This window comes from Rana temporaria, chromosome 9 (assembly GCF_905171775.1).
Source record: "Rana temporaria chromosome 9, aRanTem1.1, whole genome shotgun sequence".
Taxonomy (NCBI): domain Eukaryota; kingdom Metazoa; phylum Chordata; class Amphibia; order Anura; family Ranidae; genus Rana; species Rana temporaria.
Window position 1 is genome coordinate 125,762,031 of NC_053497.1, and position 26,804 is coordinate 125,788,834.

A 26,804-nucleotide genomic window follows, 5' to 3' on the forward strand; every position below is an offset into this window, starting at 1 on the left:
TTAATCGTTTTTTTTTTTTTTAGTCGATTAATCGACTAATTTCGATTAATTAACGCACATACAGATACAACTACTTGTAGCTGATCTCCTTGCATTGCAACTCTGCATTAGTCAGTGGTAAATGTGGTATACACTATATACAATCACTCGACACTAGTTGGTTTCCACAATCCATGACTTCCCCCCCCCCCCCCCCCCCCCATACTGTAATATCCACATCTGCCCCCATACCGTAATATCCACATCTCCCGCCCCCATACTGTAATATCCACATCTCCCCCCCCCATACCGTGATATCCACATCTCCCCCCATACTGCAAGAATATACACATCTGCCCCCCATACTGTAATATACACATCTGCCCCCATACTGCAAGAATATACACATCTGCCCCCATGCTGTAATATACCCATCTGCCCCCATGCTGTAATATACACATCTGCCTCCCATACTGCAAGAATATACACATCTGCCCCCATGTGTACATTACAGCATGGGGCAGATGTGTATATTCTTGCAGTATGGGGGCAGATGTGTATATTCTTGCAGTATGGGGGCAGATGTGTATATTCTTGCAGTATGGGGGCAGATGTGTATATTAAAGCATGGGGGAAGATGTGTATATTACAGCATCTGTCCCCATGTTTTAATATCCACATCTGTCCCCATGTTTTAATATCCACATCTGTCCCCATGTTTTAATATCCACATCTGCCCCCATACTGCAAGAATACACATACACCAGCTCATAAGTATAAATGAAGCATCTGCCCCCATACTCCAGGAATATATACATCTGCCCCCATAATGTTACCACACACAGGATGGTTGTCCACTCTTACCTGACTATACATCAGGCAGGCAGACCCTCCGCAGAGTAGCTGATGGACACGTGCGGTGCGCAAGGGAAGATGATACAAGCAGGCAGGCGAGTGATGATGACGTCAGCGCGCCGCTACTCAGCTGCCGCCGGGTGGACCAAGATGGCTGCGGCTCCGGAGCTAGGCCAAAGCTGCGGCCTTTCCTATGAGCTCACTCCGCGGATCTTCCTCGATCAAATTTTTTTTTAATCGATCAAAGAAATTTACGATTAATCGACCAATTAATCGTTAATTTCCGCAGCCCTAGTATATATATATATATATATATATATATATATATATATATATATATATATATATATATATATATATATATATATATATATATATATATATATATATATATATAGTGTGTGTGTATATGTATGTATGTATGTATGTATGTATGTAGCACTACCCCCGGAGAAGCTGCTGGATTGTCTGCATGTGGGTGGCATGTTACCTCTATTTCCTTGCCGTCTAGGGTATCGGATGAGAGTTGAGAAAAAGTTCAATGTCCACACTTTTTAGACTTCTTTTTCTTTCATTTATTTGCTGAACTTGGTAAAAGAACAAAATAAGTAGTTGAAGAGGTGGAGACCTTTCCACAGATGGAGGTATATTCAGTCCAAAATCCTCTCAACACAGGATTCAGCACCCCGGATCTCTCCCAATTAACTTCTTGTGAACTCGAAACTGACAAGTGACCATCACTCAGCCTCTCAGTAATGGTGCGTCCTTCGATGAAGTTCAAGGCCTCTCCTGAGATACCAGCCTCGTGCTCGGTGCTCTCCAAGATAGATTCCTCATCGAGTTGCTTCCTCCCTCAGGACAGACAGCACAGGACCAGTCTGACTACCGGGCCTATTTAGTAGATCACAACCCCGGACCAACGTGGTCCCGGAGCCAGGAACACTTGAACACGCACCCCCGGCCAGGATTAATCAACTCCCACTGATTGGCTGCCGAAGGGGAACACCCAAAACACCTTGACTGCTGCCACCCTCGGCCTGGGGTGATAACGGCACCCCAGACAACAATAGTGGTCACTCACAGTACAGCCATGGCTGGAACAGGGACCCAAAATTTGGAAAGAATCATACAGTCTGAGTCAACTAACTCTCAGACTACCCTCTAAATACAAAGCAGCGCCGGCTAAAAAGTGGTATATATATATATATATATATATATATATATATATATATATATATATATATATATATATATATAAATATATATATATATATATATATATATATATTATACACACACACACACACACACACACTCACTACTTTACATTGTAGCAAAGTGTAATTTCTTCAGTGTTGTCACGTGAAAAGATATAATAAAATAATTTCAAAAATGTGTGGGGGTGTTCTCGCTTTTGTGAGATACTGTATCTTATGTTAATGATAGCCAGTAAACATCACTATTAAGCTAAGGTTGGTGTACATCGGTATGTAATTTTCCTGTGCTTCTTTGCAGTCAGTTTGCGCAGGGCTTTCAGAATGCCTTCCTCCTGAAGACCACACCTCTTGAGATAGAGTTCTGTCAGAAGTCTGTCGTCAGACAGAAGTGCGTGTAATGCACTTTGAGAATGATCACTCCTAGAGGTATATGCGGCGCCTGCTTTTACAGTGTTAGGCTTATGTTTATAGGAATTGACAGGTTAACTTGACAGGGGATTTTTGCTTAAAGCCCAACTCTGGGAAATCTAAAAAAAATTCTCCTTTACGGTGGGGCTGTGCCCTCAAGGCAAGAATCAACTGCTCTGTTAGTCTAGAGGAGAGTACAAGTATTTTACTTAGCTGATTTTTTACTCACTGTGCATTGGTCTTGATGATATCAGGACCTTAGACCTCTGGCGCACTCACTGGGGGCAACATGAAGTGGATAAATAAATCTACTTCTCTCTGCCCCCTAGAACTAAACCAGCAGTTAACCCTTGCAGTGCGGGTGTCAGGGACACCTCTGTATTAGAACATTGATTGAACTACAGATGGTAAATATCGCCACGCATGCCGGAGTGAGAGCAATCATTCTAGGCCCATTCATAGTTACTTTAAAAGCCCCCACAGGTCAGTTTAGAGTTGTCACCTATGGATAATTTTGGGTACCAAAGCTTGTCGTCCTCTCATGGGCGCATACGATTTTTAAACTTTACTTGTTGGCCATCTATATACAGTACGTGTTGCAACCTTATCCTTTATACTTTACCAAAAATGTGTAATATATTGCATTTGTGTGCCCTAAAATTGACTTAAATGTATTTTATACTGAAAGTTTGCACTTGATAAACTGTTGTGACATCATTCTGTGGCATAAACAATTGTAAATATCACTTTTTTTTTCCAGGGCCTCTTTTTTTCTGAATATATATAATCTCAGGCCTAATATGATTTCTGAAACACGTATACAAAAGTGTCTCTGGTTAAAGGGATAAAACCCGGGGAAATGTGCATTTATTGTAGAAATATACTGCATATAGTTACTGTGACGGTATCGGTATGATATCCCCGTCAACGTTCCCTTCTTCCCATAACGAAAATCACCCCAATATTCCACGAGGAGGGATATCCCTGGAATCGCCCAGAAAGCCACACATGCCAAGCTTACTGCTAGAACAAGACACTTTAATGACACAAAAACTCAGCTTATATGTGGTTACAACCTGTTAGGAACGCCCCCCTCACACAGTGGGGTTTCCCATACAGATTATAGGAGACAAGTCGGAGCCGACCATGCAGACACGTTTCTTTAGATAAAGACATCACTGGAGTTAATTAATACACTGAAGCAATCAGAATAATTAACATACTACTTCTCTAATCATTTAGCCTGATGATACAATACACATCTTTTAAGGGTAAACACAGATCTTCTTTACACAACACAATAGATCAATTAACGTTTAGAATAGTGAGGGGACATTAGCACGTCAATAACCTGTCAGAGGAATGAATCACACATGAAATTCCTTTCTACCTCTACCCATATGGCTAGCAGGGAGCAGTAAACTGAGACATATAGGCAAATGTATCACAGTTACAAAACAGGTGAGGTTGAAAAAAGACACAAATCCATCAAGTCCAACCTATGTGTGTGATTATATGCCTAATAATAGTTTTTTGAAACCATCGGAACCACCTGTGGAAGGGAATTCCACATCCTTGTTGCATGTTTTTTTTTTTTTTTTCTATTTTGCCCTGATATACACTTTTTTTTTTTTTTTATGGTTCTGTAGACTTTACAAAATGCAGTTTATACATCAGTCCTTGCCTCCCAAAGGATCTCACTATTGCCCCCACCATATACCCACTAGGTGGAAACCCACCCAAAGAGCATGCAGATAATGTGCCAGGTACGATTCAAACTCACAGCTGTAAGGCAAGAGTGCACAGTACGACATTGACTTTCAGCTAAACTCTTGATGATCCTCAGACCTCTGTATAAAAGAAATAAAAATAACACCGGAAATTCCCCCGGGTGTTTTTCTTATTTTGCATTTCATAACTAGGTCTGCACCTTCCAAAAAAAGAACACCCTGATCCTTAAAAAAGCACAAAAACCCTGTCACCTTTCATCCCAACACATGGCAGGCACCAAGAGCCCCGGGGCCAGACAGGTGACAACACAACAGGTCTACAGAATTGTCACATGCATGGCTATAAATGATACTATCCCATTCACGTGAATAGAAACCTGTACTGAGAGGAATATGGAGGCTGCCACTACTAACCTCTCCTTCTACAAATGATAGTTGCTTGGCTGTCATATTGATCCTCTGGTTTCAGTTATTAGTCACTGACTTGAAACAAGCATGTCCGTACGTATTTATGACTTCCTTAGTTGCATACTTCTTTTGGGCCGGTGATTGAAAATATACTAAAGGCAAAGAGTCTGCATAGCAGACTTTTTAGAAGGTCAGCAATGGCAGCCTACATGTTTCTGACATTGCAGGTTTTCCTCTAAAATAGGGTTGCACCGATACTAATATTGGTGCGATCCCAGCATTTGCATGAGTACTCGTGCAAATGCTTCGATGCTTGACCAGCCTCAGAGATGATCGGTGCGGTGGTAGGGGAGTTACAAGCACCAATTTCCCTGTAAAGCTTTTCTGACTGCCGCTTCTCCTCCCCTCCTCCTCCCTCCCACGGCTGTCATGGAGATCGATGCTTGCAACTGCCACCACCGCTGTACCAATCACCCCCGGCTGTCCTCCCTGGGTCCTAATCTGTTTTGTCCTCCCGGATCTCTTTGTCCTCCTCCCAGGTCCCGATCGGTTTCAACCTCCAGGTCCTCTTCTGTTCTCCTGCGGGTCCCCCTGTGTACTCCCCAGCTCCTCCTCTGGTCCTGTCCCTGGATATTTCAGGCTGGAGAGCGGATGAAGGAGCCGGCAATTCTGTTATTTACCAGCTCCTTCTTTTTTCCGAATGCACTGTCCATTCATAATTAAGCATCGTAAAACTGTGTTTACTCTGCTTCAGTTTATGAAGGGAGAGGAGCCTCTGTCTCCTCTCCATTCATCTCCAGTGTATTCCTCTGGATGAGCTGCACTCATGGCTGCTATAACCATTCAGTATTGTCATTTAAGACCCAAAAGCATTGCTTTAGTAATTGCTAAGTGTATGCATGATATTAACTGATAAAAGGCAAGCTGTGCTATATTAGGGGGATGTACTGTAGTTACACATTTTATAGATGGTAGACCTAAACCAGTTGCTAAAGAAATTGTCTGTCTGCAGTTTATGCACATCCACTGTAGACACACTTGAGAATTTTCACTAGCAGAAGTGGGCAAAATGATACAGGCATGCAGAAGAAAAGCCAATACAAATGATAACTGTAGTGTAACTGTTGTGCATTTCTAATTGACAACTTGGTGTAGTCGCTATATTATTTCCATGTATTGCTCTTGATTGTCCAGAGGGGGCAGTGTGCCTGTATTGCTTGACATTTAAAGTGATTTTTTTAAATAATAAACATGTTATACTTGCCTTGTGCAATAGTTTTGCACAGAGCAGCCCCTAAGATCCCTGGCGGACCCCCTCCCCCCTTCCGAGTGCTCCCACAGCAAGTTGCTTTCTATGGGGGCACTCATGCAGGCTTAATCCTGAGCTGGAATGTGTGAGTCTGTTGACGCACACAGCATGGCTTGGCTCTGCCCCACAACCGCACTTCTGGCTTTACTGTGCAGTCGCGGGCAGCAGAGAGATTACAAAATATCTCTTCTGCCTGCCTTCAATCTCGGACACAGCAAGTGACAATCTGCACCTTGTGGCAGGTGACAATCTGCATTTTGTGGCAGGCAAGTGACAATCTGCACCTTGTGGCAGGTGACAATCTGCATTTTGTGGCAGGCAACGAGGCAAGTGACAATACGCAACTTGTGGAAGTTGACATGCCATTGACAAGCTGCATTTTGTGGCAGGTAAGTGACAATCTGCATCTTGTGGCAGGCAAGTGACACGGAAAGTGACCATCAGCAACTTGTGGCAGATGAAAACTTGTGTGAAGTGACAAGCTGCATCTGTAGGCAGGTGACTTGGCAAGTGACAATCCGCATCCGGTGGCAGGTGACGTGACAATCTGCAACTTGTGGCAAGTGACAGTCCGCATCTGGTGGCAGGTGATGTGGCAAGTGATGAGCATCATCTGAAGGCAGGTGATGTGACAAGTGACAATCGGCATCTGGTGGCAGGTGACGTGGCAACTGAAAAGCTGTATCTGAAGGCAGTTGACGTATCAAGTGACAATCTGCATCTAGTGGCAAGTGACACACTGCATCTGGTGGCAGGTGATGTGGCGGCCATTCCTTCAGAACGCATGTGCCGAGTACGTCATCGGCAATGTACACAGTAAATATCTCCTAAACTGTACAAGTTTGGGAGATATTTACAGTAACTATTGGTAACCATTATTATAGGCTAACCTATAGGTATAAACATTAGAGAGTTTACTTTCCTCCTTAATGCATTTGTGAAATATGACTGCAGTGGTTTACAGTTACACTGAACTGTGAATTAAGAGAGACGCCATTTTTACTTGCCATTTAATTGCATAACAGCCGTTGCAATACAGATAGGGTATCTTTCCCAATAGCCATATACAGTGCCTTGCGAAAGTATTCGGCCCCCTTGAACTTTGCGACCTTTTGCCACATTTCAGGCTTCAAACGTAAAGATATAAAACTGTAATTTTTTTTGAAGAATCAACAACAAGTGGGACACAATCATGAAGTGAAACGAAATTTATTGGATATTTCAAACTTTTATAACAAATAAATAACTGAAAAATTGGGCGTGCAAAATTATTCAGCCCCCTTACTTTCAGCGCAGCAAACTCTCTCCAGAAGTTCAGTGAGGATCTCTGAATGATCCAATGTTGACCTAATGATGATAAATAGAATCCACCTGTGTGTAATCAAGTCTCCGTATAAATGCACCTGCACTGTGATAGTCTCAGAGGTCCATTTAAAGCGCAGAGAGCATCATGAACAACAAGGAACACACCAGGCAGGTCCGAGATACTGTTGTGGAGAAGTTTAAAGCCGGATTTGGATACAAAAAGATTTCCCAAGCTTTAAACATCCCAAGGAGCACTATGCAAGCGATAATATTGAAATGGAAGGAGTATCAGACCACTGCAAATCTACGAAGACCTGGCCGTCCCTCTAAATCTTTAGCTCATACAAGGAGAAGACTGATCAGAGATGCAGCCAAGAGGCCCATGATCACTCTGGATGAACTGCAGAGATCTACAGCTGAGGTGGGAGACCCTGTCCATAGGACAACAATCAGTCGTATACTGCACAAATCTGGCCTTTATGGAAGAGTGGCAAGAAGAAAGCCATTTCTTAAAGATATCCATAAAAAGTGTCGTTTAAAGTTTGCCACAAGTCACCTGGGAGACACACCAAACATGTGGAAGAATGTGCTCTGGTCAGATTAAACAAAAATCGAACTTTTTAACGTTATGTTTGGCGTAAAAGCAACACAGCTCATCACCCTGAACACACCATCCCCACTGTCAAACATGGTGGTGGCAGCATCATGGTTTGGGCCTGCTTTTCTTCAGCAGGGACAGGGAAGATGGATAAAATTGATGGAAAGATGGATGGAGCCAAATACAGGACCATTCTGGAAGAAAACCTGATGGAGTCTGCAAAAGACCTGAGACTGGGACGGAGATTTGTCTTCCAACAAGACAATGATCCAAAACATAAAGCAAAATGGAATGGTTCACAAATAAACATATCCAGGTGTTAGAATGGCCAAGTCAAAGTCCAGACCTGAATCCAATCGAGAATCTGTGGAAAGAACTGAAAACTGCTGTTCACAAACGCTCTCCATCCAACCTCACTGAGCTCGAGCGGTTTTGCAAGGAGGAATGGGAAAAAACTTCAGTCTCTCGATGTGCAAAACTGATAGAGACATACCCCAAGCGACTTACAGCTGTAATCGCAGCAAAAGGTGGCGCTACAAAGTATTAACTTAGGGGGCTAAATAATTTTGCACGCCCAATTTTTCAGTTTTTTATTTGTTAAAAAAGTTTGAAACATCCAATAAATTTCGTTCCACTTCATGATTGTGTCCCACTTGTTGATTCTTCAAAAAAAATTACAGTTTTATTTCTTTGTTTGAAGCCTGAAATGTGGCAAAAGGTCGCAAAGTTCAAGGGGGCCGAATACTTTCGCAAGGCACTGTAGAAATATAGCCATGGTCATCTTACAGATAAATGATGTACCAGCTGTTCACACTCACACAGGATATCACAAAGGTTTTGGCAGTGCCCGGCTTTGGCACAGCCATCAAAGTCAGCAATCCGATTGGACCCAAAGAGGAAGTCCTGATACTCTGGATTATAAAGGAATGCAAGGTGAGCAGCTGGCTAACAGTTTGGGAGAGCTGCTGGAGGAGAAGAAATGGTGTTCTTGGGCCTTTTCTTGGCTCTTGCTGGCTTTCTGGCCGCTGCTCAAGCTGCAACGGTAAGGCCCTCTTACTTTCTGGTCTTCTATGGAGGAAATATTTTGATTCCACCAATTGGTTTCTGACTTATGTAGGGATGAACCTGAATGCTGGAGGAACCACAGCACATAGCAGAGGACCAGACATCTGACACATCTGGAACTGTATTCCAACAAACCAAAAATGACCTGTATAGTATACAACATACTATATACAATGGTTACTTTATAAAGTTTATCTGTCATCTCCCCAAAATCAGGATAAATTCCAGGTATGGCAATTTTTACATAGTTGCATTAGACCAGCTGTACCAGTGTAGGCATGTATGTGCCATATCTATGGGATCCCCCTGAAAGCTGGAAATCAATGACGTAGGCTCTCCAGTACTAGAGTGCTCTCCATTGGGTTCCGAGTCCAATGCTGAGCGACTGCCCTGCGGCTAACTGAATACAGGAGATTGCTTGCTCAGCATAGGAGACATTCAGGCATCTCTTTGCATTCTCCAAATGAAATGCAAAGTGTTATTTGAATGGACGCTTTGAGAGGTGGGGCTGTGACACCTCCAATCGGAGAAGATTTGGCGTTAAAGGGGTTGTAAAGGTTTTGTTTTTTTATTTTCTAAATAGTTTCATTTTAAGCTAGTGCATTGTTTGTTCACTTACCTTTTCCTTCTAAACGTTTTTTTTTCTTTGTCTGAATTTCTCACTTCCTGTTCCTCCTCGGTAAGCTTTTCTGGCTGACTAACCCCCATGGATGATGGGGACAAGCTTACTGAGGAGAAACCAGGAAGTGAGAAATTCAGACAAAGAAAAAAACATTTCGAAGGAAAAGGTGAGTGAACCAACAATGCACTAGCTTAAAGGAACCTATTTAGAAAATAAAAAAAAACGAACCTTTACAACCCCTTTAATTGAGAAAATGTAAAGCGTTCTCTGAATGGCGACCTCCTGTATTCAGAAAGTAGCAGGGCAGCTGCTCGCTAAGGGACGGAGAAGCTAGTGGTGATCTTTGTAGTAAGGGTGTCTGCTACACTGATTTCCACCTTCCACTGGGATCCCACAAGTATGGCACATACAGCTCATTCTTACATTGGTCCAAGCTGGACCTTTTGTAGTTATGTTCTAAAGATTTCTATACATGGAATTCAGTTTTGACATCTAAAACACGTGAATTGTGCTGGGCTAAAAGTGATATCCACACATAATCTGCATATTGAATCCAAGTTATGTTTTCTCTATGGGGCACAATGGGCATACCACCACAGGTATCTGCCATCAAGTGTCTCTTATAGATTCATGCACACTGGGTAAATGTGGCAAATCTTGGCACCTGTCAAAAAGTGTTTTCCATGTGTACAGCTTCATATGGAGATCCAGTGGATTTGTCTCAATCTTGTGGAACATACAGTGGGCTGGATTCAGGTACATTTGCGCTTTTTTTGCGGAGGCGCAGGGCAATGTTTTTGCCCTGCCCCCCCGCAAATTTACAGCAGTAGCAGTAGCTCCGTAATTGCGTGGGCGCGCCGGCAAAATGCCCGGCGTAAGCGCGCACAATTTAAATGATCCCGTAGGGGGCGGGAATCATTTAAATTAGGCGCGTTCCCGCGCCGATCGTAGAGCGCATGCTCCGTCGAAACTTTCCCGACGTGCATAGCGGCAAATGACGTCGCAAGGACGTCATTTGCTTCAAAGTGAACGTGAATGGCGTCCAGCGCCATTCACGAATCACTTACGCAAACTGCGTACATTTGAAATTTCGCGACGCGGGAACGACAGATATACGTAACATTGGCTGCCCCTGCTAATAGCAGGGGCAGCCTTACGCGAAAAACGCCGTACGGAAACGACGTAAACTGCGTACGCAGGGCTCGTGCAACGTTGTGAATCGGCGTTAGTATGCAATTTGCATACTATACGCTGAGCACAACGGGAACGCCACCTAGCGGCCATCGCAAGAATGCAGCCTAAGATATGCGGGCATAAGAGCCTTATGCCGTGCATATCTTAGGCTGCAGTCGGCGTAACGAGGTTCCTGAATCAGGAGCATTCGTTACGCCGGGGCAAGTCAGCAATTGCGCCTGTGTAACTATGGTTACACAGGCGCAATTGCTTCTTGAATCCAGCCCAAGTATATCCAAAGGCTGTATAGATGAAACACCCCAACAGTATTTATATACAGGTCACAGCGGACATAATCCGAACAACCCCTATCGGATTATCTTTTCTGTATAAAGGATAATACACACAATGAGAATATCGGTCGAACGACCAATATTAAAAACCAATAGGTTACTAAAGTTACAAACATTCTCATTCAAAAGAATACAACTTCAGAAGTGAATTAATGTTGTACATTGTATTGTAATTTGTTCTTTCATTTCCAAACATGTCTTGGTCTTTCAATTTTTTTTCGGATGAATAATGTACTGATTAAACAAAAATTGTTTATTCAGGTATCGTATGAGAAATTGTGTAGTGAGGTGAGGGGCGCTATATCAAAATAGTGGATGCGTGTCACAATGTGCGTTTGAGTAGTACACAGTGTAACTGTGTGCCCAAATCTATGTGAAAAAACAAACAGATTATAGTCTAAACTCTATAAGTACAATAGTGCCAAATGCCGTGGAAGAAAAAAAAAAAAAAAAAAAAAAAAAAAATTTAAAAGAATGTCCAGCAAATAAATAGTTAAGTGCAAAATGGATCCAGTGTTGTATCAAGTCCAGGTGCAAAATGCAAATAATCCAATCCCAAATCGCAGGGAAAAGTGCTTGTGAATCTTCAAAATAGCCAAAGTGCGAGAAAGAAGTGATCCGCCTTCACCTATAAGTCACCAGAATAATAATGGATGGCTCCTTACCACACGGTGTTGACCAGATTACTTAAAATATGGTCAATCAGGCTTGTTTTAAATGAGGATCAGCAGGGTCTCATTGGATTCCAATGTCAGCGATTGCAGCAAATGGTGTACCAAGAAAGGAGAAGAGATACCACCATAGTGTAAAACCATTTAATATACAAAAGTTAAAATTACAATGCCAGATGGCCTCTTACTGTTGCTGGTGCCCGTTCCCGGCACTGAGGCTGTAGGTGGTGGGGATAGTAAGACAAGATAAGAGATGGCCGCGTCCTGGTCCACTAGCGTGCGTTCCACCGCTAGTTGTCCATCAACCAGTGAGACCGCTTCCTGAAGACGGTTTAACTGAAACGTGACGTCGAGGCGGTATCCGAGCGCGCACGCATAGCCACGCACTTCCGGTCTCACTGGTTGATGGACAACTAGCGGTGGAACGCACGCTAGTGGACCAGGACGCGGCCATCTCTTATCTTGTCTTACTATCCCCACCACCTACAGCCTCAGTGCCGGGAACGGGCACCAGCAACAGTAAGAGGCCATCTGGCATTGTAATTTTAACTTTTGTATATTAAATGGTTTTACACTATGGTGGTATCTCTTCTCCTTTCTTGGTACACCATTTGCTGCAATCGCTGACATTGGAATCCAATGAGACCCTGCTGATCCTCATTTAAAACAAGCCTGATTGACCATATTTTAAGTAATCTGGTCAACACCGTGTGGTAAGGAGCCATCCATTATTATTCTGGTGACTTATAGGTGAAGGCGGATCACTTCTTTCTCGCACTTTGGCTATTTTGAAGATTCACAAGCACTTTTCCCTGCGATTTGGGATTGGATTATTTGCATTTTGCACCTGGACTTGATACAACACTGGATCCATTTTGCACTTAACTATTTATTTGCTGGACATTCTTTTAAATTTTTTTTTTTTTTTTTTTTTTCTTCCACGGCATTTGGCACTATTGTACTTATAGAGTTTAGACTATAATCTGTTTGTTTTTTCACATAGATTTGGGCACACAGTTACACTGTGTACTACTCAAACGCACATTGTGACACGCATCCACTATTTTGATATAGCGCCCCTCACCTCACTACACAATATATGCAAGTCAGTCACCTGATTTTATTTGGGAGCAGCTTCACTCAGTTAGTCACTTGATTTATCAAGTATATAATTTAGTGTAATTCATTTGGCGCGAGATTTATTTTTCCTGTATCGTATGAGAAATGTTTTGTGTTTGTCCCTTTGGACAGTTTTGCATAAACTGTAGTGATCGGCTCTCGAAAGCTGTGTACCAACGATCAGGTTAGGGCACAATCGCTTCAAAAGTGTTGTTATTTTTTTGTCCGATTTTGTGTACTAGACATAAGGCAGGGCATAGCCAAAGATTTCCCCTGTGTGCACAGCTCCATGGATTGTCTCTACCCATAAATTGTCTTGTATAGGACAGTCTTTTTCCTCAAAATACCTTCGCAGGGATGTTGCTCAAATAATTTGCACATCAGGTGGCAATTCAGCATATTCAAAAGCTCCGTGTCTCACATATTTTCATATAAAGGTTGCTGTGAAAATTTGCCCACACATTGGCATCCACCTCAATATACATAATACCTAACAAATATTTTCGAGGCAAAAAATGGGACTTCCGGTCATACAAAACATCCATACAGTATCAGATAAAAATCATTCTTATGTACAGTTGTGCCCAAAAGTTTGCATACCCGGGCAGAAATTGTGACATTTTGGCATTAATATTGAAAATATGACTGCTCATGTCAAAAAACGGTCTTTTATTTAAAGCAGGGTTACACCCGCGATTTTTTTTAAAAGTCAGCAGCTACAAACACTGTAGCTGCTGACTTTTAATAAGGAGACTCAAAAGACCGGCGTAACAAGGTAGTGAAACTTTACAAAGATGGAAAAGGATATAAAAAGACATCCAAAGCCTTGAACATGCCAGTCAGTACTGTTCAATATTAAGAAGTGGTAAATTAGGGGCTCTTTTGATACCAAAGTCAGGTAGACCAAGAAAGATGGCGGCCACAACTGGCGGAAGTATTGCTCAGGATACAAAGAAAAACCTCAGGAGAAATACAGGCTGCTCTCCAAAAAGACAGCGGGGTTGTTGGAGCATAATTCAATGATACTCTTTTTATTGCTAAAAGTAAGGCTGTCATTTTGAGAAATTACAACATGCGGGTTTTGAACCGATGCTTTTGTGTACTAACCATCGGTTTTGACCTATCGGTCAGCCGTCCATCGGTTCGATTTTAAAGCAAGTTCTCTAATTTTTGTCCAAAGGACAAAAGACCGATGGGGCATACACACGGACGGTTTGGACCGATGATACTGAACTTTTCATCGGTTTGGACCGGTCGTGTATACGCAGCCTAATACAAACTAGAGCTGCACAATTCTGGGAAAAATGAGAATCAAGATTCTTTTGCTTAGAATAAAGATCACAATTCTCTCGGTTCTCCTATGTCACCATGCAACACCCACAGATATACAACTCGCCTCTGCACTGCTCCTGTCACTTACGAAATTCAAACCAATACATACAAAGCACTTTAACACACTAATCCCCTGAATACATTAACACCACCAATCCCCAGACTATATTAAAGTGGTTCTAAGCCCTTACAGACCACTTTTACCTACAGGTAAGCCTAGATTAAGGCTTACCTGTAGGTGTGAGAAATATTTCCTAAACCTACACGGTTTAGGAGATATTTCCAAAAGACATGCACTAATGTCTACGGCGCACAGGCACACTGAGCGCGCCATACTAACGGCGATCATGCAGTTAGTGGTGGCACCCGCGTGCATGTGTGGGAGTGACGTCATTGCGACTCTGGTCAGTCACAGCGCTGGGGCCGCCATACGAGGAAGACTCGGGGAAAGATGGCGGAGGTGAGGAACGAGCACCGCTGTGGGGGCTTCGATCCCAGGTAAGTAATACATAATGAGCTAGTATGCTATGCAAATTAGCTCATTATGACTATTTCTTGCAGGGTTTTTTTTTGAAGAGGGTTTACTTCCTCCTTTAAATACTTTAACACCACTCGCCACTGCACGCCTGTCACCTACGAAATTCAAAAGCACTGCACACTACACTAAAATAAATTAAATAAAGCACCTGTCGCCAACAATATTTATGGGGGGTTTTGAATTTAATGTATTTATTGTAGTCTAGCGTGCAGTGCTTTTGAATTTCATAGGTGATAGGCGTGCAGGAGCAGTGCAGCGGCGAGTGGTGTTAAAGTATTTAATATAGTCAGGGGATTAATCGTGCAGCTCTCGTACAAACACTTATTCAGCATGTATACTGGTGAAGCATAGATACTGATGAAGAATACACTTTGTGATACCCTGTAACAAACTGGGAACATTAGAGAATATTCATGTTTCCTTATCTCGCACTTCCCCTAGTATAGAGTAGTGTTCTGGTCTACCCAACAAGAAGGGGTCCTTGTACTGGTCTGACCCTTATTTATCATAAATGGCCTCTTGTGCAGCTCCAGTTTTCATTAATAGTTTGGCCACTCCTAGACAGTCTATCAATAATGATAAAAGGCATACTAAATAAACACCAGGAGAGTGCAGGGGACGCCTAAAATGGTTTCTAATGCTCTATGCAGAATCATTTGGGTATTCAAATTTTGAGTATAGAAGTAGCTACAGCATGTTGCTAATGAAATTTGCTTTTCTATTCTGATCTTGCCCTTACAGCTTGGGGTAGTGCATACAGAAGGAGGATTCGTAGAAGGATCAACCAAGAAAGTTGGCATTTTAAATCCAGTTTATCTGGATATTTTCAAGGGGATCCCATTTGCTGCTCCTACAAAAGTCCTAGAGAAGCCTGAGAAGCATCCAGGATGGTCAGGTAAGTCAACTTAGTATATAATGCAGTAGCATAGGCGTGCGCACAGGGTGTGCCAGGTGTGCCCAGGCACACCCTAATCACCCTGTGCAGCACAGATTCCCCCTACTGCCCTGGTTCCCCCCTCTTTCCCCCCTGTAGCGCTTCCAGTTTCCCTACTCTCCTCTCCCTCCAGCTGTTGCTGCAAGGATGTTTTAGGATCAGTGGGGGAAGGGGACGGTAAATATGTAACTTACCGGACCCTTCCCTTTCATAGTGAGTGATTGGTACTATGTGTTTGATCTTTGGGGTGCATACCCTAACACAATAGGCTGCGCACACCTATGTGCAGTAGGCAGAACTGGGATTATTGCAAAAAAAAAAGTATTTGTTGCCAATAGCAAACAACCATCCCTCCAGATTCCAACCTATACTAGAGTATACATAGAATCTAGTTTCTTTTGGAAATAGCTTTTTTGATTTCCAAAAATTCACAAAACAATTCTCCTGCGCTTGGGTGGTAGAGGTGGGGATGTGTAGTGCAGACAGCTCTTTTTGATGCCAACGGCCATCACTTTGGCTCTGTAGACGAGGGTTCTCCCTTGAAACACGTTGGCCACCTTAAACATTGCCTGGTCTTGCGGCATCACTGGTTCTTCGCAACAGACCCGAGAGAGACTGTTCGCATCTGCCTATGCTGTGATATGTCTATACCAGCCCCCCCCACCCCCAGCCCCCAAAGCAAGTCACAAAAAAAAGTTCCTTTTAAGTGCACCGTGTTCGGACACCAAACTGAGTGCATTATGGGAAGTGTGATGTCAATGCAATCCTGTGATTGCAGGCAAGACGCCTTATTTGCAGCGTTTTTGCTCTGTGGCGCACTGCACAGCACCTCTACACTCTCATTGGGTCATTCTTCTTTATGTCTGCACTGCCGTAGAAAATAGGCAGTGCTTTCCCCGGGGCAAAGACGTCCCTTCCGGTTTTTGCTCTATGAATGGAGAAGCCAGGTAATGTATTGTAACACCCTGTAATTGTCTGTCCACCCACCCATATACAGCAGCAAACAACGTAACTTTTTAAAATTTCGACGCGGGAACGACGGCCATACTTAACATTGGTATGCCACACTTACACCACCATATAGCGGGGGTAACTATACGCCGGGAAAAGCCTAATGTAAACGGCGTAACTACTGCGTCGGCCCGGGCGTACGTTCGGGAATTCGCGTATCTAGCTAATTTGCATACTCAACGCGGAAGCGCCACCTAGCGGCCAGCGTAAATATGCAGTTACGATCCAACGGCGTAAGAGACTTGCGCCTGTCGGATCTAACAGATATCTATGCGTAACTGATTCTAAGAATCGGGCGCATAGATACAACGGCGCAACGCAGAGATACGCCTTCGTATATCCACTGAGAATCTGGCCCTGTGAGTTTAATCTATTGGAGTGCAGGATGGTTTGGGAAAAGGTGTTTGGGATCAAGACTGAAGAGTAATGATGTACAATGCACTATTTTCATGTTTTTATTTTACAGGAGTTGGGCTAATCACTATGACCGTAAGGCCCAGTTCACCTCTGTGTGGTTTCTGGCAGCTGCATTTGCTTGGGCACAGCAGCCCATTTATTTGAATGGGTTGCTGTACCTCCTGAAAACACAGCCAGATTCAGAGAGACTTAGGCTGGCGTATCGAGCGGCGTAAGTGTCTTACACCCTCGTATCCTAAAGTGTAATTTTTAGGCTGGCCGCTAGGTGGCACTTCCATTGCGGTCGGTGTAGAATATGTAAATCAGTAGATACGCCTATTCACGAACATACGCCCGGCCACGCAGTACAGATACGCCGTTTACGTAAGGCATTAGCAGGCCTAAAGTTATTCCATCAAATAGATGGAATAGTAATGGTAAGTATGGCCACCGTTCCCGCGTCGAAATTCGAAAATTTTACGTCGTTTGTGCAAGTCGTCCGTGAATAGGGATTTACGTCGTTTACGTCCACGTCGAAATCAATAGGCCCGTGCGGCGGACTTATCCGCAATGCACACTGGGAAATATAGGCGCACGGCACATGCGCAGTTACAAAAAAAACGTCAATCATGTCGGGTCAAGCCTCATTATAACACGCCCCCTCAGACAAATTTAAATTGGGCGCCCTTACGCCCGCCCGCTTTAGGCTACCCTGCTGTAACTTAGCAGGCAAGTACATTGTGAATCGTGTACTTGCCTCGCTAACTTACGGCAGCGTAGCTTAAATGCCTTAAGCTACGCCGCCGCAAGTATGCGCTCGCCATCCTGAATCTAGCTAAGAGAAAGGTCCCTGCACCTTTTCCAAAAAAAAGTGAGCAAAGGGAAACCACATAACGCAGTGCGGTTCCCAGTGTGTGTTGGTGCCATTATTAATTGTACCCTCACGCATCTCCTAAGCAGCAGTTCATTTTTTTCTCTGTGTGTGCGGGAAGGTATGTGATTACACGTCTTCTCACACCCACTCAGATGTGAGCCTAGCCTGGAAGGGTGTTCATTTTTTTTTTTTGTTTTTAACTTTACCCCACTTTAGGATAGAGCACCTTTTGACATTTAGCAATAAGATCTGTAAAATCGATAAAACCCTCACACTTTCCCCCCTGACCTCCATTCATCTGGCCTCTCTCCTTAGGCTTAGTTCTGTGTAGTGATCATTAATCCTCTGTTCAGCCATTTTTCTGTCAGCAGTTCAGAGGTAATAGACTGGAGGAGAATGAATGGCCTGCAGGAATATGGCATTAGTCAGGAGGAATTCTTGAAAACACTCTGCTTTTTCCGTTGTGAAGCTTACAGATCCTTCGTTATTTCACTGGATTATGAATAGGGAAGCCTTTTTGAAAGGAGAAATTTTAATATCTAGTTTTGGATTTTGGTTTGGCATGTTATTATAATGCTCTTTGGATATTTAACTTGAAACCCTGCATCTAAGAGCATAAGCAAACATATCAAACAAGTACATTATAGTCCCCAACAAAAATAGAGCGACAATTTTGAAAAAAAAAACAATATTTTTTACTTTTTTTCTATAATAAATATCCCCAAAAAAGATCTAAACATTTTTTTTTTCTCAGTTTAGGCCGATACGTATTCTTCTACATATTTTTGGTAAAAAAAATCGCAATAAGCGTTTAACGATTGTTTTGCGCAAAATTTATAGGATTTGCAAAATAGGGGATAGTTTTATGGCATTTTTATTAATATTTTTTTTTCACTAATGGCGGCGATCAGCGTTTTTTTTTTTTTTTACATGACTGCGACATTATGGCGGACACATCGGACAATTTTGACACATTTTTACATTGCATTGTTTACTGTGAAAATGACAATTGCAGTTTAGGAGTTAACCACTAGGGGGCGCTGTAGGGGTTATGTGTGACCTCATATGTGTTTCTAACTGTAGGGGGCGGGGCTGGACGTGTGACGTCATTGATCGTGTTTCCCTATATTAGGGAACACACGATCAATGAAACTGCCACTGTGAAGAACGGGGAAGGTGTGTTTACACACACCTCTCCCCGTTCTTCAGCTCCTGTGACCGATCGCGGGACACCGGCGGCGATCGGGTCTGCAGGTCCCGCGGTCACGGAGCTTCGGACCGAGGCGCGCGCCCCCGACCCACGGCTGGGCACTTAAAGGGGACGTACAGGTACGTGCTTGTGCCCAGCCTAAGACTCCTCAGTCTAAAATGTGAAAAAAGGTAACTGTGCTTGTCAATGGAAAGCCTGAACTAGGGACTATACACACAACCACACTAACGATATTAACTTCACATAAAAGCTTCCTCCGTCACATCGGAGCTTCCTCTGTCACATTGGAGCTTCCTCTGTCACATTGGAGCTTCCTCTGTCACATTGGAGCTTCCTCTGTCACATTGGAGCTTCCTCCGTCACATCGGAGCTTTCTCCGTCACATCGGAGCTTCCTCTGTCACATCGGCGCTTCTTCCATCACATCAGTTGTCCTTGTTCGTATCAGAGCTTTCTCTGTCACATCGGAGCTTTCTCCGTCACATCGGAGCTTCCTCCGTCACATCAGAGCTTCCTCTGTCACATCAGAGCTTCTTCCATCACATCAGTTGTCCTTGTTCGTATCAGAGCTTCCTCGGTCACATCGGAGCTTCCTCCGTCACATCAGAGCTTCCTCTGTCACATCAGAGCTTCTTCCATCACATCAGTTGTCCTTGTTCGTATCAGAGCTTTCTCCGTCACATCGGCGCTTCTTCCATCACATCAGTTGTCCTTGTTCACATCAGCACTTCTTCCATCACATCAGAGGTTCCCCATCATGTACGAGTCACTTCTTCATGTTAGACTTCCCCCCTTGACATCGGAGGCTTCCCAGCACATCAGAGGTCCTCCCTTTACATCAGAGTTGCTCCTTAAAAGCAGAGAGCGGCCACTCATCATTTTAGGGTCATCCCTATACATCAAAAGCCTCCTATACTTGAGTCCCCCTATTATAAAACACCCTAAGCTCACAGCGAGTCCCCCATCACAGAGTCTCCCACCCCCCAGTCACACAGGCACCCTTATCACAGAGCCCCTCAATCAGAGTCCCCTGTTCACATCAGAGCCCTAACTTTTGGCTCCAGCAGCATGGCAACACGCAGAAGGTGAAGGAGGTCTGGAGGAGGCTGACTTTTATCTTCTTCTAAATGCAGGAGGCCGCCCAGCATGAATAGACGAGAAAGCAGATATAAGGCCAGGTTTATACTCTTGAAATTTGAGAGAGTCAAGATTTTCATACGACTTGCTAACCTGATTTTTCATTTTGCAAATTTTAGGAGAAATCATTAGTGGTAAGCAGATACAATGTTCTATGACACCATGGGGTTTATTTACTAAAGGCAAATCCACTTTGCACTTGGAAGTGCAGTCCCTGTAGATCTGAGGGGGACATGCATGGGAAAAAAACCTGCATTTTTTTAGTAAATCAACCCCCTATGGCATTAGTGTTAATAATTTTGTATTGCATGAAGCAGTGCAATCCAATATACCGTAGGCCCCTATTTATAGCAGAGAGTGGGTACTATCTCCTAGACCACATGTGTCAAACACGAGGCCTGCGAGTCAAACCCGGCCTGCCAGGCCATTTCATGTGGCCCTTACACCCAGGGCTTTTTTTCAGCTGGAACATGGCGGAACTCAGTTTTGCCAACTCCGACTCTCACCCTCCGCTCCCCAGAAGCCTCTGTGTCTACAAAGACGGCTTTCCTCTCGGCGGCTCGCAGCTCTCACAGATTCCTGCCTGCCTTGCATGCACTTACTGCGGGGACAGATGCCAACCAATGATGTCCCTGAAAGTGAGAGAGGTGGAGCCACCTACAGTGCCTGGAAGTACTAGAGCCAGGCTGGGTAGGTGAGATGCGAGAGAGTTTTTTTGGGGTGGAGGGAGATGTGTGCAGGGGTGTGGAATGGGGGTGGGGGGGTAGTGCAGAGTCTAGAAAGAGAGGTGTAGACAACCTTGTGAAAGAGAGATGAACCCTGCACACTCCTCCACCCTGCACTCTGTATGCCATGTACTCCTGAACTTTGCACTCTGTACGTTACACAGTCCTGAACTCTGTACATAGCGCACCCCTAAACCCTACGCTCTGTACATAGTGCACCCCTAAAGGGCCCTTTAAGGGCAGCCATAATGCTAATGTGTCCCGCAATGAAATTTAGTTTGCAGTGTGAACTGCCCCTTTAAGTCCCAGGTAATCTGGACAACTGTATACAATAGCTGCATTATGGTTGCCCCCTTTAAGGCCAACCATAATGCCGATGTGGCCCGCAAGAAATTGAGATGTAGACAGCCTTGTGAAAGAGAGATGAACCCTGCACACTCCTCCACCCTGCACTCTGTATGCCATGTACTTCTGAAATTTGCACTCTGTACGTTACACAGTCCTGAACTCTGTACATAGCGCACCCCTAAACCCTGCACTCTGTACATAGCGCACCCCTAAACGGCCCTTTAAGGGCAACCATAAAGCTGATGTGGCCCGCAATGAAATTTAGTTTGACACTATACATTACTTGGCACATTGTGTCTGCACTTTACTGATTCATAAAGTGCAGGCCTTGTTGTAGAGCCTGGGGTGTTCAATGGAGTTCTCTCTGTACAAAGCTCAACTCCAGGCTGATATAAAAACACAAATGAATGCAGCTTTGTATTCATTGTTGTATTATTATAGCCAGATAGCTGTGCTGCAGTGTTCATGTGCTAACAAAGAGCTAAATGCCTACTTGTGAACTACGTCACTGTATTTTTATCTTTTTACTGGAAGGCAAGACGTGTTTAATTTGCTTCCGAGTTCAAGACACCATACCCTAACCCTAAACAAGGCTCTATGAGTTTATTTGCTGCAGTGTGAACTGCCCCTTTAAGTCCCAGGTAATGTGGACAACTGTATATAATAGCTGTACAAAATACAAAAGCCTGTTTTTAGAACCATTTTTTCAGCCACATTTCATGATTTTCCTGCAGGTACGCTGAAAACGACGGATTACCAAAAACGTTGTATTCAGGCAACTCTGCTCCAGACTCATACAATGGGAGATTTGGACTGTCTCTACCTGAATATCTGGGTTCCTCAGTCTCGTAAAGCAGGTCAGTAAACACGACAAAGAGGTGCTAAATAATTCTGAGGGCTACATGTTTTGACATTTAAAATATTGTAACGTCATGAATTTTATTTTATAACTGACAGTAGTGAAGAGCAAATTGGTTTGCAAATGAAGAGTATCGGATAATTTTTTTTACTCACTTTAATATATATATGTATGTGTGTATATATATATATGTATATATATATATATATATATATATATATATATATATATATATATACACACGCACAGGTTCTTCAAAAGGTTTCTGCACTTTTTCTTATTAACCACTTAAGCCCCAGACCATTATGCAGGTAAAGGACCTCGCCCCTTTTTGCGATTCGGCACTGCCTCACTTTAACTGACAATTGCGCGGTCGTGCGACGTGGCTCCCAAACAAAATTGGCGTCCTTTTTTTCCCACAAATAGAGCTTTCTTTTGGAGGTATTTGATCACCTCTGCGGTTTTTATTTTTTGCGCTATAAACATAAATAGAGCGACAATTTTGAAAAAAATTCAACATTTTTAACTTTTTGCTATAATAAATATCCCCCAAAAATATATAAAAAAAAAACATTATTTTTTTTCTTCAGTTTAGGCCGATATAAATTGTTCTACATATTTTTGTAAAAAAAAAATCGCAATAAGCGTTTGATTGGTTTGCGCAAAAGTTATAGCGTTTACAAAATAGGGGATAGTTTTATGGCATTTTTATTAATAATTTTTTTTTACTAGTAATGGCGGCGATCAGTGATTTTTTTCGTGACTGTGACACATTGGACACTTTTGACACATTTTTGGGACCATTGTCATTTTCACAGCGAAAAGTGCTATAAAAATGCACTGATTACTGTGAAAATGCCACTGCCAGTGAAGGGGTTAACCAGGAGGGGGCGCTGTAGGCATTAAGTGTGCCCTAAGGGAGTGTTCTCACTGTGGGGGGGTCGTGGCTGTTCGTGTGACGTCGCTGATCGTCGTCCCCTAACACAGGTACAGACGACCAGTGACAGCCACACTAGGAAGAATGAGGAAAGGTTTGTTTACACTTACCTCTCCTCGTTCTTCCTCTCTGTGACCCGATCGCGGGACATCGGCTGCGATTGGGTCCCGCGGTCACAGAGAATAGGACCAGGTCGCGAGTGCGCCGGCGCGTTTGCGACCCACGGCTGGGCTCTTAAAGGCGACGTACAGGTACGTGATTGTGCCCAGCCGTGCTCTTCTGCCGACGTATATCGGCGTGAAGGGGTCCTCAAGTGGTTAAAGAGTTTAAAAAAAGTGTGGAAACTTTTTGAAGAACCCTGGTATGAATGCGCTGCTTGCCCAACCTGTCAGTTTAGGTGGACGGCCATTTCTTGGTAGGTTTGCAGTTGTGACATACTCTTTCCATTTTCATATGATGGATTGAAAAGTGTTTCATGAGATGTTCAAAGCTTGGGATATTTTTTTAAAACCTAACCTTGCTTTAAACTTCTCCACAACCTAATCCCTGACCTGTCTGGTGTGTTCCTTGGCCTTCATGATGCTGTTTGTTCACTAATTTTCTCTAAGGGCTTCACAGAACAGCTGTATGTATACTGAGATTAAATTACACACAGGTAGACTCTATTTACTAATTAGGTGACTTCTAAAGACAATTGGTTCCACTAGATTTGTGTTGGGGGTATCAGAGTAAAGGGGGCTGAATACAAATGTATGCCACACTTTTCTCATATTTATTTGTGAAAATATTTGAAAACCATTTGTAATTTTCCTTCCACTTCACAATTATGTGCCACTTTGTGTTGGTCTATCACATAAAATCCCAATAAAATACATTTATGTTTCTGGTTGTAACATGCGAAAATGTGGCACTGTATAGGGGTTGATTTATTAAAGGCAAATGGGCTATGCAGTTGCATCCTGAAAGTGCAGTTGCTCCAGAGCTTAGTACTGTAAATAAACAGAAGCTCTGCTCACTTCCATCATCCAATCATGTGCAAGAAAAAATGCAGTTTTAAAAAAAAAATTGCATGTGATTGGGTACAGGACGGATCTTAGGGTCACAGACGCCTGGGTGCAGCAATATTTCTGGCACCCCCACATGGGCGTGGTCATCTTACTAACTCCTCCCCTTTACAAATGTTTCTATGGCAACGACTCAAACACAGAGATGCTCCCGTAACATAGACAAAGAGAACACATCAGGCATGGACTGCCCCCCCAGCGACGTCACTGCGCGGCTGTTCTCTCTCCACACAGAGACAGCCGCTGCTTCGCTCTCCTCCTCTGACAGGGGGAGGGTGGGGGGACGGGCTTGGCAGGCAACACAGTGGCGGCGGTGGTGACCGGTGGAGAGAGCCGCCTCTGAACATGGACGAGGAGGAGGGAGGGGAGCACTCTGGTGCTTCAGTGCCCCCACATTTGTGGCGCCTGGGTGCACTGCACCCCACGCACCTGCCTAGGATCAGCCCTGATTGGGTACTTTTTGCAAAGTGAAGCTTTACCTCATTTACTAAGCTCTGGAACAACTGCACTTGCAAAGGTTCACCCTAAAAAACAATTCTAACATTACATCCAGCATACTAATGACATTTACAGTATGCAGGTCTTTTTTTTTTTTTTTTCGCCGTACATACCGTTCTATTGTTTTTTCCCCCCGGCTTCCGGGTTCTGATTCCCGCGGGACTGGGCGTTTCTATCCCTGGGTTAGATGATTGATGTCTGGGGAAACAGTTCCCATGTCGCACAAGGCGCGTCACCAGATCTCCGTAAATAGCCGAGCTGCGAGTCGGCGCTATATGCCGCCTGCGCAGTCAGCTGTACACGGCGGGCACAGGCTCTGTATAGCGCCGACTCGCAGCTCGGCTATTTACGGAAATCTGGTGACGCGCCTTGTGCGACATGGGAACTGTTTCACCAGACGTCAATCATCTAACCCAGGGATAGGAACGCCCAGTCCCGCGGGAATCAGAACCCGGAAGCCGGGGAGAAAATCACAAAAAAAGACCTGCATACTGTACATGTCATTAGTATGCTGGATGTAATGTTAGATAACTGTTTTTAGGGTGAACCCCCGCTTTAAAATATTTATATAAAAATAAATTTAACCGGGTATGTGAACAACGAGTAGGCAACCCGAGGCCCTCCAGCTGTTATGAAACTACATTTCCCACGAGGCATTGCAAGGCTGGCAGTTACAATTACTCCTAAAGGCATGGTGGGACTTTAAGTTCTGCCACAGCTGGAGGGCCCCGGGTTGCCTACCCCTAATGCTGGTATGCTATGTAATGCTAAGGTGGTAAACAGCAGGAGCCCGTCAGCAAGTCCCGACCAATGATTCACCAATGAGCCCGGACCTGCTAATTGGCTGTGTACAGTCACAGCCCAGAGCTCTGTGTTGGTAAACGCATAGCTCTGTTCAGAGGGACTGATCTGTCAGTTTCTCATCCCTGAGAAACAGAGATCTAGTAGTAAAGGCAGCATACTGTACCTAGATTACACATTGTTGGGCACACGGTTAACCCTTTGACCTAGATCTTAACCCCTTTCTCAGCCAGTGTTGGTACAGTGACTGTGTATAGCAGTGGCGGCTGTTGCTCAAAATTTTTGGGGGGGCGCAAACGAAAAAAAAAAAATTGCAGCCTCACTGTGCCCATCACATGCAGCCACTGTGCCATGCCACCAAACGCAGCCACTGCTCCATCAATTGTCACCACTGTGCCATGCCATCAAACACAGCAACTGTGCCATCAATTGTCACCACTGTGCCATGCCATCAAACAGCAACTGTGCCATCAATTGTCACCACTGTGCCATGCCATCAAACGCAGCCACTGTGCCATCAATTGTCACCACTGTGCCATGCCATCAAACGCAGCCACTGTGCCATCAATTGTCACCACTGTGCCATGCCATCAAACACAGCAACTGTGCCATCAATTGTCACCACTGTGCCATGCCATCAAACAGCAACTGTGCCATCAATTGTCACCACTGTGCCATGCCATCAAACACAGCCACTGTGCCATCAATTGTCACCACTGTGCCATGCCATCAAACAGCAACTGTGCCATCAATTGTCACCACTGTGCCATGCCATCAAACGCAGCCACTGTGCCATCAATTGTCACCACTGTGCCATGCCATCAAACGCAGCCACTGTGCCATCAATTGTCACCACTGTGCCATGCCATCAAACGCAGCCACTGTGCCATGCAACACAGCAACTGTGCCATCAATTGTCACCACTGTGCCATGCCATCAAACGCAGCCACTGTGCCATCAATTGTCACCACTGTGCCATACCATCAAACGCAGTCACTGTGCCATCAATTGTCACCACTGTGCCATGCCATCAAACGCAGCCACTGTGCCCCTCAACTGTTGCCACTGTGCCAATTGTCACCACTGTGCCCTTTAATTGTCACCACTGTGCCCCATGATGCCACTGTGCCCATTGTCACCACTGTGCCCCATGATGCCACTGTGCCCATTGTCACCACTGTGCCCCATGATGCCACCGTGCCCATTGTCACCACTGTGCCCCATGATGCCACTGTGCCAATTGTCACCTCTGTGCCCTTTGTCACCACTGTGCCCCATGATGTCACTGTGTCCCTTTCCCTGTAAAAAGCACTTACCTGAGGATTCCAT

The 26,804-nt window shown here is 44.1% G+C and overlaps 1 protein-coding gene across 1 annotated transcript in view; it reads left to right on the top strand.

Moving 5' to 3' along the window:
• Positions 1-8,745: 8,745 nt before the first annotated feature.
• The window catches only part of CEL (carboxyl ester lipase), a 41,746-nt gene continuing 23,687 nt past the window's right edge, over positions 8,746-26,804 (top strand). The window contains exons 1-3 of the mRNA XM_040324439.1: positions 8,746-8,851; positions 15,424-15,577; positions 22,051-22,173. Of these exons, the coding sequence (XP_040180373.1) occupies positions 8,789-8,851; positions 15,424-15,577; positions 22,051-22,173 (340 nt within the window). The 5' untranslated portion in view covers positions 8,746-8,788. The remainder of the gene's footprint in view (positions 8,852-15,423; positions 15,578-22,050; positions 22,174-26,804) is intronic.